This window comes from Onychostruthus taczanowskii, unplaced genomic scaffold, assembly GCF_017590055.1.
Source record: "Onychostruthus taczanowskii isolate IOZ18803 unplaced genomic scaffold, ASM1759005v1 scaffold15, whole genome shotgun sequence".
Classification (NCBI taxonomy): Eukaryota; Metazoa; Chordata; class Aves; order Passeriformes; family Passeridae; genus Onychostruthus; species Onychostruthus taczanowskii.
The window spans coordinates 14,531,567-14,545,547 of NW_024498685.1; the positions used below are offsets into that span (position 1 = coordinate 14,531,567).

The 13,981-nt window shown below is 42.5% G+C and overlaps 1 protein-coding gene across 1 annotated transcript in view; it reads left to right on the plus strand.

The window, feature by feature from the left end:
- Positions 1 to 13,981, plus strand: part of SOX5 (SRY-box transcription factor 5) — a 282,734-nt gene that overhangs the window by 195,267 nt on the left and 73,486 nt on the right. Inside the window, exon 8 of the mRNA XM_041398803.1 lies at positions 3,687 to 3,772. Coding sequence (XP_041254737.1) covers positions 3,687 to 3,772 — 86 coding nt within the window. The remainder of the gene's footprint in view (positions 1 to 3,686; positions 3,773 to 13,981) is intronic.

A 13,981-nucleotide genomic window follows, 5' to 3' on the forward strand; every position in this document is an offset into this window, starting at 1 on the left:
AAATTTTGCAAAACATACAGATGGTTTTAGAGCCATTGTTGTATTTCCACGAGTACAGAATCATTTCATACCTGAGAGCTGGCAGCCAGTCAGTTGAAGATCAAGTTCCTAAACACAGGGCTGTTATTTTGTGTGTTGGGACAGGATGTCCACCTGGCTCTGCAGCACAGCTCAGCTTCTGCAGAAAAGGGTTTTCAGTGGAGGATCATAGGAGAGTTCATAGAAAGAGTGGTTTGAAAGTGAATGTGCTCCATGAAAAATCCTCTTGTAAGCAAGATCTTGGAAGATTATTTCGGGCAAGGATGAAGGTGTGATTTGAAATTGAAAGAAGTTGCAGTGCATAAATTATCAGGAAAGAGGTTCTGGGTATGTTTGTGGAAGATGGACCAGAAGAAGGATAGAGAAATAAATAAAGTATTGGCACAGAACTGAGGACTCAGCCTTGTGCTCTGCCCTGATCCATGGCACTGCCCACAGTGGACACCAGTAATATTCCTCTGTATTCTGATATTCCCCCTCTAATATCCCCCCTCAGCTCCCCCAGGCTGACATTTCCCCCTCCTTTCTTCAGCTGCTGCATCACCAGTAAAACAAATCATAAATCTCTTTATGTAGCCAGCCTTGAATAATTCTGTTCTTCAAAGTGATGTCACCAGCTAGCTGGGAAATTATTATGTATTAGGCAATAATACACCAGCTAATGAAATGATTTTTACCTTGTTGTCACCATAAAAATCTCAGCCTTTGATCTGCTCCAGATTTTACCATATGGCCTACTAAAGAAAAACAACAATAAAACAACTTTCTGTTGCTTTGTTTGTAGGAAAAGTCCACACATAACAAGAGAGGTAGTTTGGAACATGAAATGTTCCAAATGTTTCTTTTGGTAGCTGAAAGATGCTCCTGCCTGCCTGCATTTGATTAATAATGAATTCTGTAAATGGAAATGTAATATGGTTTTTTGAGATTTTAGTGGTGTTTGCAGTGGTAGAGACTTGAGAGTGGCTTGGGAAATACCTAATTCTGAGAACTGCATGTCTTGTCTCACATCCCTGAAATGTTCCTAGAGCTTGGAAAAACAATGTAGCTACTCCTTACATCTAAAAATAAAGTATTTCCTGAAGATGTAATGTAAAGACATGCATTTCCCACATTTCAGAATTAGCTAAAACTGTTTAGTCAATAAATTCACTCTGATATGGGAATAAATTCAAGGATGGTAGAAAGATGTAGCATGTTCTAGAGGAACAGCAAAAAATGTGCATTTGTCAGATAAGACCTGAGATGTTTGTTGGTATTTCGAGGGCTGGCAGGTGCTCCTGCACTGTGTGGGGTCAGTATCTGAGTGTTCATGGATCAGGTCCCAGAACCTTCCCTGGCTCTGAAGAGTTGTCTGTGGGTTTTAATCTTGGCTCTTCCACTGGGCTGTTGGTGGGAGTAGTGGGATTTATGAATTAGCATGATGGACTGAGGCTGTGTGTAGAGAAAAATGTGGGAAAATCAGCTTCCAGTGCATGGAAGCTGATCTTTTGAGATGTGTTTTAATACAAATCATTAAAAACTAGTAAGAATCAGCATCCTACTGAGAAAATTTCCCCCGTTCTTTCTTTTTTTTTCAGTTGAAAAACTAAAAATTTTATCTTCTTTCACGGCTGTTTTTTGATCAGAATGTCTTCTCCAGGAGAGAGTTTAGGAGTGATGCTGAGCTCACTCTGTGGTGCAGTGGAAGCAGCTGAAGACCATTGTCCCTGGCTCTCTGACCACTCTTTCCTTTTTCTCTGTGTCTAAGGCCACTGCTTAGGTCACAGGATAGCTCTCCAAAAAATGGCAGGTCAGAAAGATTTCTGATTCAGTCCATGGTAGGAAAAGGAAGGTGGGTGCCTCAGAAAGCAAAATAAGATTGGAAAGTGTAAAACAATGGCTTTCTCTGGGGAAGAAAAAGAAAGCCAAGCCTGTCAGGAAATCTGCTGCCCATTGACAAATAAATAAATGGAATTGTTGTGGCCTGAGGCTGGTGCAAGGACACTGGGGAGTGGGGATGCCTGGTGGACATTTTGGTTTGCATTGCTTGGCTGCTCAGCCCTGGGTGACTGTGAGGCTGCAGTCAAGGAGGCATTACTTAAGATGTTCTTAAATATAAACAGGCACAGTTATTTATATCTATATAATAATATATATGTATATATAATATATATATATATTTAAATATCTGTGAAGATGCTTTGCCAGCCCAGGTGCTGTTGTCCTCCATTACTAGAAGTTGTGGTGTTTAATTCTTAACAGGAGGAGATCAAAATCCTTGAGTGACAAGGTCTAACTGAAGAAGGCTGCTTTATAAAAAGAGAAAATAAACATTAGCTGCTTACCTGAATGTGTGTACACCAACACAGCTTATTTCTAACATTAAAAAAAATTACATAGATTTATTTCCCTTTGTTTTCTGTTTCCTGTAACTAAGGCTTGATAACATTTGAAACTTTAATTCAATAATAATAATTATTAATGATTGTACAGAACACCCTGCATTACCTCCTTAATTGTCTTTTTTATTTTTTCACCCACTTCATTCAAAAAAGCACAATAAAGGGGAAAACTTTTAATCTACCTTTTTAACAACATGTACAGCAACATTTAGGTAGATTTTCATGATAGAGTGTTCTGCTTTTCGTGCTACAGAAATGGGGCATGCCACCAGAACACAGGGACATACAGAAATGCTCTAGTGAGCCTTATTTGGGTGGAAAGTCTTAAAACATTTTATCACCTGAAGAAGCAATATAATATAATGTGTGACATTCCTTATTATTTTTGTTAGTTTTCTTTGTAGTTTTGTGGCTGGTGTAGCATGAAGTTTATTTTAACAAATCAGACATGTTAGAATTGACCAAAAGTGAGCTCTCCATATCATTAAAACGTGCCAGTCTCCATCTCAATTTTTGCCATTTCAGGTAATTTTCCTTCAAAAATGCCTGTAATTTTTCTTAAAACCTTTACTGGCTCCCTTTATCTCATTAAGCACAATGCAGTTCTTACTAAAACTTGAAGTAGTTTTCCTTCAGAAGCAAAACTGAACCTCAAGTCATGAAGCGGAGTTGGTGCAGGGATTTCAAGGGCTTGTGTCTGATTTCCTTGGCTTCACGTGCTTTTTCCTGTTGCAGGATCAAACCCTGCCACTAAAGTGAGATTTTTTTCCTCTCCTGAAAGAACACAGCAGTCAATTGAGTACCATTTCCACTCTGCGTGAGGCTCAGTTTGCTAACAGTGAGCAGAGTTTAGTTAACTTCATATTTTGGACAAGCTTGTAAATTTGTTCCCTTCTAATGCTGTGATCTTATCAAGGTTGTACTGTTTTCCTTTTCTTCTCCTCCACCCCCATCTTCTTTCTTTCCTTTTTTTGAAGTGCAGCCTTCTGATCAATGTGCACTTTTTTTTTTTTTTCCATTTCCCTAAATACATCATGAAAAAGGATGAGGTTTCCGCCTTAATTGCTTGTGCCTTTTATTCACATTCCTCTCCCAGCCAGAATTGTGAAAAGAGTGTTAGTAAAAGGCTGCACAATAGAGCTTTTCATTAGGCCTCAACAAGGCACACAAAGGAAGGCTTTTGGAAAGAGTGAATGCAGGACTTTAATTTGCAGGTGGAGAGTAGATAAAAGGTGCTGACGCCTCTATTATTCTCTTGCTTAGGTGACCCCTACCCCGTTCAGCTGATCCCAACTACCATGGCAGCTGCTGCCGCAGCAACTCCGGGCTTAGGCCCGCTGCAACTGCAGGTAAGTCCGGCACAATGCAGAGGAGGCGAAGGTTAAGTAAATGTGAAAACCAGTTTTCTCTTCCTCGGAGCACAGCGCAGTTAACGGGGCTCTTGGGGCTGTTCTCCTCGCACCGGATTTGCGTCTGACGCAAAAGTCGCCGCGCGATAACGCGCTTTTCGTTCGCCTCCGTGGAAGGGTTTTGTTACTTTTTTGTGTCCCTGTTGTCAAGTTAACTACTTTGAGGTTTGTGCCTTGAATTTCCTCGTAGCAGTAGGTTTGCTTTTCTTGCTGACGTGGTTTAACTCAGAACTACACAGCCGCTCTGCCTTCCCAGAGGTGGGGTGGCTCAGAGAGCTGGGAAATACAAGGTGAGATAAGAACAGTTCCATAATTGATATCAAGTAAAATACAATAGTAGTGATAGCAACGATTGTAATGGAAAAGAGAGAGGAATAAAACCCAAGAAAACAATTGCTGACCAGTGCCCAGCCTGTCCCCAGGCAGTGGTTGACCCCTCCTGAACCAGTGTCCCCAGTTCATCACTGAACGTGATGTTCTCTGCTGTGGAATATTCCTTTGGCCACTTCAGGTCAGCTGTCCCAGCCTTGCTGCCTCCCGGTGTTCTTGTGCAGCTTCTCAAACTTGAGAAATCCTTGATTTAGGGTAAGGGCTACTTAGCAACAGCCAAAGCATTGATAAGTTATCAAATGTTATTCTCATCCTAAATCCAAAGCACAGCACTGTACCAGCCACTGAGAAGAAAGGCAGTGCTATCCCAGCTGAAACCAGGACACTTTTCCATTAGATCCTTCTCCTGCAGGCTGTGAAATACCAAAAGGGAATGGATTGTCAGGCAGAAGAGCTCTGTCCTGACAAGCACTTTTAAACTGCTTAGAAGTCCTTAACATGATTATGTCCTTTTAGGCCATAAGCTCTTCAGAGCAATAACTGGCCCCTCCTACTGTGTTTTATGGTACCCAGAGCATTTTAGGCACTGCTGTATTGCAGATAACTAGTGATTATTCTGATTTAACATGGACAATTAGAGAACAGGTGGAAAGATACTGAAGGGGTTTGAGGTTTTTTCAGCTGCAATAAAGAGTTGACCTGGTAGCCAGGTGCATCTGACTGAGACTGTCAGTGCTCTGAATTTTGGAGGCATTAGGCTGTCCGTGGCAATGGACAGTGATAGCAAGTCCATGGATATTCCTGATCAGCCACACAGCCCTTGTCAAGCCATTGGAATTAAGCAACGTGGTGTCCATTGCCACCTTGTGAATTTTGTGAATTTTGCGAATTCCCTGTTGTGTGTGCTGGGCTGGCAGGAGGAAGCCAAGTGATATTTGGGACTGAGTGGAAATCAAGATCCAAATCATGTCTAAGTCTGCAAAGTCTGGATTGCCATTCCCTTCTGGAAGCACACAGAGCCCAAGCCCTGCTCTGAGAAGGCATCTCCCTGCATTCTCGTTGCTGTTTGCCAGGTGCCGTGGAGCGCAGGGCTTGGGACCTGCTGGGACATCAGACATCAGACATCTCAGTGCTTTGGCCAGCGTGCTGGAGCGTGGGACACAGTTCTGGGGAAGATATTTTTTACTTTATTTTATTTTATTTTAACGCAGCCAGCGGAAGTTAGCTGAGTTTCACAGAAATAGCTGCCAGTGTGTAAGCTGACACATTCCATGCTCCACAGAGGTTAATACATTCATTCCTATTGTGCCTTTGGATGAAAAGCAACATTGTCTGTGTGTTAGTTTCTGATTCTCTGAGTTACAAATACTGTAGGCGGCTTAGGAATCATGGGAGCCGTAGAAGTCATCCCTCTGAAATGAATTTTGAGGCATTTCAGTATTGATAAAGTGCTTTTAATAGCCAAACACACATGAGCAGACATATGGAAGCAAGAGGGAGGGAAAAAGGAAAAGCAAACATGGAGCTAGCTAGCAATGCAAAAACAACACTGATTCTAATTCTTATCTTTTCTCTCATTCAAGCTAGTCCTAAAATAATGCCTCAGTGCTCCAGTGAGATGGTAGGATGGTTTACTTTCATTTCAGGACCAGCTTTGGGCTGTATCTCTATGCATGCTGTGGGCTGAAGTATCCTGGTTAAAATAGGTTTTATCACAATAACAGTTTTCGTGTTAAAAGGTGGGCTTTGTGCAAAAGTGACTGTAGTCATAGGGATTTTAGGGTGACTTTAGGTTATGGAAAAGTTGAGAACCTCAAAGGCCTGTTGTTTCTGTGCAGAGAACATTAAAATGAAAATATTGACCAAATTCACCTATGTTGTTTTGCTACATGTCTGGAATTAGAGGGAGAGTTTGGCAGCCACTCAGTGGGAGAGGCTCAAATTACTGACTTAGCAGCCTCCTAAATTTTTCAGATCCGATCTCCGAGGGCATGTATGTGCTAGAAATAAAGTGAAGCTGATTTTTCTTCACATCTTACCAGTGATTTTTAGCTATCATTGCAATCTATCTGATAGAAATTGGACATGCCTCTTTAACTTCTGGTGCCATTTGAAAGAGTCAGGCTAGATTTGCTTCTGGAAAGGTTTTATCATACAGGATTCAAAACAGATGCCCACCTCTGCTAACATGAATGGAGCTCAGCTTAACTGCTAGACTAGAAAGACTGTGCCTTCCAAACTCTGTTCAAATCCAGTTTAGCTCAGTGATGACTTTGTTGAGTCATAAGGAAAGATTCATGATGTTTTTGGTCCAAACCCACCTTTAAATGGCTTTGCAGTCTCTTTCAAGGAGGAACTCTTCTTTCTTCAGACATTCCTCTGCTTAACTTAAAATTCTGGTGTTCCCTGCACACCCTGTGTCATCTGGTCATCAGACAGTAAAAGGTCAGCAGAGTGGCATGTTCCCTCTTTCCTTCTTTCTCTGTCCTCCCTATCACTCATCTTTCAGACTTTGTGTACTTGAAGCAGGGGAGATCAAAGGACCTGACACAATGCTCGGCTTGTTGCTCCCAGCAAAATTCGATACACAGCGTTATCTCAGTGAAGACAAAGCCAAGGAATGCTTCTTGTTTGTTTATGGAACAATAAACACGTCTTTGTTATTTCACCAGAGAATTTTAAGTCGGGTCATGGCTTTAGTAGTGTACTGTGAGATCAACAGGAAGTACTTTTTTTATCCCTGGTTGTCAAAATCGAATTTTTGTTTTTGTAAATGAAGTGCACGCTGTATTTATGGAAGAAGAGCTAGCACCTGATTGCTTTCCTGTGGCAAAGCAGCTCTTAGGCAGTGAAAATGCAGCCCCTCATTTTGAGTCCCCTGTGGGTTGGCAGTGATGGGTTTGGAACCCGAAGCCCCCGTTCCTCTGAGCCCCCACTGGGTGTGCAGATTCTGATATTTGCCACGTGGGATTGCCTTGATTCCCAGCATCCACAGAGACTAATGGCTCGAGGGGGATGGAAGCTAAACCTTGCATTGTTAGATGCTGTAAAGGCAGTAGAGGGATGGGGCAGTGTTGGAAAAGCTGGAACAGTGCAAGCTTGAACCTGTCCTCTGATCCAGCACTGTCTGTCAGCCCCTTGTGTTCACTCATTCCCACTTTTAATGACAAAATGCCATTTGTGGGAGGGGGAAAAGTGGTTTTAGCTTTCCTGTTCCTGAGGAAAGTCAGTCCTGAAGGTTACTGTGGTGAAATCCCTCTGGGAAAGCACACGGGTTCCTTACATCAACTTTTCCCCTCATAAACATCATCTGGTCCTGTTCTTCAAGAGTGGTGCAGGATGGCAGCAATGCTTCAAATGAGAGAAAAGCTGAAGGGGAATTGTCACTGTGTTCTGCTGAATAAGGCTAATGACTCAAAGTACTGCTCTATGCTTATAGGATGTTTTCCTCTGTGGCTCAGCAGACGAGGGAATTCAGTCTTGAAGATCAGCATTCAAAGCTGAAAACATAGATGTAAAAGTTTTGCACAAACATAGGTGTAACAAGTTTTGCACAAACTAAACTGCAGGGTTTGTTCTGGTGCCAGTCATCGTGGACATAGCTAAGTATGAAATGGATGTTTCCATAAGTCTGAGCAAATTCTTGACAAAATTGTATCTGAAAGTTTCTTTTCTGATAAAAAGTATTTTGTGAGTAGTTTTCTGAGCGTTAGGAAACAGGGGAACTAATCACACAACGTGAAAACTGAGAGGAATCTGCACCATTGGGAGTGGGAATGGTTCAGATTTCCCAGATTGCTTGTTTGATAACCAGATAGTGACAACAACTGATTAATTGGCAGTAACACAAATGCTGTATGTAACCATAACTCCATTGAAAGATAATGCTGGATGAATAATGACAGCTGCCTGTGTAGTCTTACTGCATGGACATTTTGTGTCCTGTCAAAACACTAGAGCAGTCTGATGTAATACAGACTTCCTGCAAACATCTGCTCTTGGAAAAAAAAACACCCCAAAAAGTTGGGAGTGCCAGCATTCAAACTTTCTTGCCTCTTCATCTCAGCATGAAGCAGGGCTTCATAAAAATTATTTGTGGTTGTGCTCAGCCCCATGTCCAAATCTGTCAGTGTGTGAACCAAGAGAGCCTCCCATCAGTGTCTCAGTGTGAAAGCATTTTAGCTGGGTCTCAGTTCTGGACACCAGTCCTTGGGACAGTCCTGGATTCTGTGTTTGTATAAAGATGAGCAGCACATTTGGGCCTTAAACAGTCTGGCTAAGGCTTTTAGTCTCTAATTCCTATATTAAGTACTTGGGTCAGTTGATTTTTCCTTACTGCAGACCCATTCTCTTAGTTGTGTGGTAAGATGCATACCAGGGACTGAATTTAAATGGAATTTTCAAAACTGGACCACAATTTTGGAAATATTTGGGCGTCAAGCAGGCGCTGATGTTAGAGATTGGATTTTGACAAAAATTAAGCCTGTTTGGAGTTTGAGGGCTTTGCAGAATTGTTCATCCCGTTGTTACTTAGGTGTCAGCTCAGTACTTTGGAAAGCCTTGTCCTAGGTATCCTAAGGACCCATAGTCACTGGGAAGGATTTAACTGCTGATCAGAGGCAGAGTGTTCCAGTGCTCACACAAGTATCCCATAAAACATCTGCTCCTATGAAACAAAAGTAAAGCATGAAGTAAAAGTAAAATTAAAGCCTTCTCAGTCAGATACCTTTATTTTTTCTTACATACCAGTTTCCTTTTGGCTTCTTCACCATTACAGGGATGAGCTAAAGATCTCCACATGCCAGCTCAGGCTATTTCTCTGGACTATCTCCTTAAGTTCCATTTGAAATGTTGCTGAGGACAGAACTTCTCCTTGCTCTTAAGGAGATACTACCATTTTGTCATGCATTAATTGTCAGGCACACGTAATAACTGGGGGTATTTTTGCATATTTCTTTCTGATTTCTTGCTATAATCTCTATTTATAACCAGTTTTTCCAGATTAGGCAGTTGACCTTCCAGTGTTACAACACCTCAAAACTGTGAAAGAAGACATTAAAAAAGCTGTAGTGGTGCATCTGAATATTGAAAACTTTATTCTTTCCTTGTTTTGGGGAGTCAGGTTGCCAGAGCTGCAAAGACATCTGGATTATTCCTGATGAAGGAAAGTCTAGCAGCCCTAGTTATTGTTATTGTCCCTAGTGCATGTAGCCAAGAGATGGCAATACTGCATCCATCATTAATTTACCCTGCACTGGTGATCCCTCTGGGATGTTCCTGTAGCCAGTTCTTTGCTTACAGGGAAGTGAACTGTTTCTGGGAAGTGCAGGGTTGTTTCTTCTATTTATTTGCTGGTTATTTGCTGGCAGTGTCTTCCTTTAAATACCATCTAAGCTGGCTTTTCAACAGCAAGACTATCCTGTCCCAGTTTGGTTTTTTACTTTACCTGTCCTCATTAACTGGGCTTCATTTGTAGGGATTGAATCATTAGTGCACAGTTTAATTACAATATTATAATACTCATGCAATCCACTTAAGTATTAAAAAAAAAAAAAAAAAGTAGAATTAGTTTTTCACTGTGAAAAACCAACCAAGAGCAGGAAAAGTGACATTTCTCATTGGCATAACCAGGGGATGGCAGTTGTCCATCTGCCCTCAGCTCCGTGCATGGCTGTGCTGTTTCCTGTGGCCATAACAAATAACAATAATAAGAGGAGTAATAATGCAACTTTTTTTGTTGGATGCCCTTTTAAATAGTTTTTTTTTTTTTTTAATTGTTGCATTATACAGATTCTATATTCCCTGCTTCTGGCCAGCACTTCTTTCTGGCTTTGTAAGTGAATGAGTTGGCCACCAGGTGTTTGCCACCTGGACTGCACAGGGGTAGCCAAGGTGCTTAATTCAAGAGGTCAGTGAGAGCAGGGTCCTTCAGCTAGAAAATGTGGGGCCCAGAACTCTCCATGTGAAAGAAGCTGCAGCCATCTAACCAGGGTGAAGATCTCTCTGTTGTCGTGGGGTAAGTTGGCTTCTAAAAATTTTATCTTTCCAAGGTTTCTTGGGTTTTTCATGAAGTCTCAGTGATGTTTTAAGATACTCATTAAACTATAAAAGCAAGGTGTGAGGTGAGAGGCCATGGATTGCCAGGAGCATCTGTGATAAATCCCTGCTTTTTAAATGGGAAAAGTTCCTCTCAATTAACTCCAGAGCAAGCCTTGCAACTCCAGGGTGCAGCTACTCCTCCCTTTCTGGATACCTGCTGAGAGCTAGAGGTTGTGTTAGGTTGTGTAAAAGCCTGAAGCACAGAGCACAGCTCAAATAAATCTTGTTCTTGGTGGGTGGATGTGCTTTGTTGTTGGCATTTAAATAGCCCATTCTTGCCTCTGATAGAATCTTACACAACGTTATGGGCAAACCCAATATATTCTGTTAAAATAGATTTGGATGAAAAGCTTGGTCACATCATTTCATCAGAACCCAGTCACTTTAGGGAAGGCAGTGGTTACAGAAGACTGCATAGAAATGCTTTGTGTTTTATTGAGCACTGTGGATATTGAGCACAGTGGACATTTGCAGGCAGTAAATACACATGGTAAAACAATACCATGGCCACTCTGTGCCTTGTCAAATTAGAGCTCCCTCCCCCCTCCAGGGGAAAGAATTAGCAGGGGTAGCATATTCATTTTATCTAGATTAACAGTCCTTTCTGCACAACTCTCAGATTCCATCCATATCGATGAAAAATGAAAAAAGACTGAAAAATGACCAGCCAGTGTGCCTTGCAGTTGCAGCTCAGGCCTGCTGTTTGCTAGCAGACCTCTGTCTGCATGAGTGAGTTTTCCTCTAGGTCAGAGACTGAATTCCCTCTCCCCCCTCCCTCCAGCCCTGGGTCTGCAGGGCAGACAGACAGAAGCACACATATGATTAATACAGCACAGCTGCAGGAGTGACTCATTTGCATATGTATTAATAGAGGCAAAAACAACAATTCAATTACATCCAGAGCCATTCTGCATACTAAGGAACATATGCAAATAGCCTGGAAGGGGTGCAGCCAGCCTTCTCCCTGGCTTCCCTGAGCTCACACGGGCTCAGCAGTTCTCAAGAAGGAGGAAAACCTGCTAGGGGATGCTCACACAGCTACTGCTCCTCCTGCCCCACCCCTGCCTTCCTGGAATACATTTGGACAATGGAAATAGCACATTTTTTCTGTGTTATTTGCTATTTACCAGCCTTCAGCTCCATGCTGCTGTCTCTTTATCTATGAGCCCCAGCACGAGGACAGCAAATCCTTTGCCTTGTGTTCCCTATGCACACATTTATCCTGTTCTTCTTCCACCTCATCACTTGTGTTGTTTCCATTTGGCTTTGTCCTTCTCTGCCACAAGATCTCTCCTCTCATGAATTAGCACAAAACAACCATTTCTGTGCCTTTTTCTTGCAGTGACCGTGTATATCTGATCACAATAGAATTCAGTGATTTTCTGCTAGGGGACCATTAATCCTTTTAATGGATCTAAAAGGTGTCTCAGAGAAGTTGACCTGTTCTGGGTGGACTGTTCTGTCAAGATGCATGGGTCTTTGTCTCTGCTGAGAAAGTTGTGGAGTTCTCAAATGGAAAAGATGAAAACCCCCCGGTGCTCAGTGGTTCATCCTGCAGCTGATGGGGAGCTTGATAGCTGGTACAGAATCTGGTTCTAGTCACAGAAAGAGATGTTCTCTGGGCTTTACAGGAATTTATTAGGCAGTAGTTTAGAGCAGCTTTCAAAAGCAGGTTGGAAGCATTGCAGCACTGGAGCTCATGCTATAGGAACACTTCAGCTGTAAGTGAAGGTTTTTTAGCTGCAAGTTATTCCCTACCTTGGTGTTTTAACTAAAAACCATCTCTGTACTCAGTGTGCTTTTCATACAGGCCACTGCAAGGTGCTACAAGATGTTGGGCCATGATCCATACCCAGTATCCCAGTTTTTGGGAGGGCAAGACATTGAACACTGACCTTCATGGACTGGTTAAACAGAGCTCTGTTTCATCTGGAGAAGAGATAACAAGTCACTAAAAACCTCTGGAAACCTGACAAAGGCATTAAGATGCCTTGGGTGGCAGCCCTGCGTGTCTCAGGCAGCCTGAGTTACTGGCTATTTGTTTGAGACATCTCTGTGGTGTGAGCAGGCAAAATAAAATAGGTCATGCAGGGAGGAGTGTGTGCCTGTCTGGCAAGTGTGCTTGGGAGGTCAGGTCATCCTTAATTTCTTTTCTCTTGCAAAAATGTTACACTTTTTTTTCTTTTTGGGGTTAGCCTGACAGACGGAAGCAGATTACTCCTTGATTATTTATAAGGCATTAATTTTAGATGAATATTGCTGAAGTAACTGACATCATAAGTAGTTTTAGCAGCCAGCAGAAGAGCCTGCTTGCAGATGGGAATATGACAGGCTTCACTTGTGCAGTGTCCTAGGACAAAGTCTGAAGGAAGAGACAAGGAGTGGGTCAGCCAGGACTTCGTTTGTGCTTCTGTGCCACAGAACCCCCACTCCAGATCAGTGGAATCTGCTGTCAAAGCTGTGAGTTCAGCCAGTGCCAGAACAGCAGCAGGGGCAGCCAGGGTGGGGAAAGAACATCTGAGAGTTCTTACACTGCCCCAGAGTAACTTCTGCTGTAAGAGGTAAATAACAACCCTTGTACACACCTTGAGGTGCTTCCCTTCCTACACTATGTGAGGTGCTTGTGTTTGACATTGTTTCTTGGCTTACATTCATTGGGAATTAATGCTCCTGGGAAAGGCCTGTATGAAAAATCTGGTTACAGACCCAAAAAACTTTTTCTTTTTTCCTCCCCTTACTTTGTGTCCTTTGCACATTCCAGACACTGGGTTTTGAAAGAGTTGGCTTATGCTACTGGTTTTCCTATTATGTTGTTTGCTCTTTTCAGAGGGATGCTGCTGAAAAGAAGATTATATAATCATGCAAATCAGATTGTATAATCCTGAGCAAACTGTCCAGAGGGGGGAGAGGAGGGGAAACCACACTGGGTGCAGCTTGGCTGGCTGGGGGGAGCTCGCTCTGAGATCACAAACCAGGCCCTTATGGGGCTCCTGGAAAACCTAGAAGCTGCAGTCAGACTGGGAAATTTTTGTGAATATTTCTGGAGTTCACTGTCTTCATGCTAAGCTCTGCCAGCAGTGTGCATTTACAGTCCCCAGCAGAGCAGCACGCAGGAAAAGTGCAAATCAGTGATGTGCTCACACTCCAGTGCCTGTGGGACAGTGCTGCACATAACAACAGGGGAAATCACTGACAAACCTACACTAAATAATGCTTCCTGATAAGTGCTTACTGCTCTGGGTCCACTAACCAAATTGCTGCAGTTGTTCATCCTGGAGCACAGCGCAGGAAATGCTCTCTGTTGTACCCAGATGGGATGGCATGGTTTGCTGTTGGGTGCACATTGGGGTAATAGATGAATGTGTAAGGGTTTCCACTTATGGCTTATTTCTCACTGCAGTCTCTTTCATGGCCATTCTCTGTTGCCCAAAGTTTAGGTCACTTTCAATAGACAAGGCAGAAGGGGTAAACAAACAGAATAGTAGATGTGTGCTCGAGGAGTGCATCCCTGGCCTGTGACAAAAATTGCATATGGCAAGAGCAGTGCAAGCCTTTAGAAGTTTCTGAACTCTTACCCTTTCTTTTATTAAGTCTGATTCCTTGCCAGGCTTGACTGTTAGCAGCCAGGGTGTTTAATCACCCTTTTATGAATGGGGGCTAATATTAGGCACAGTTTGAAACTATGAAATACCTAATTACTGTAGGCTGTAGATCAGAGTG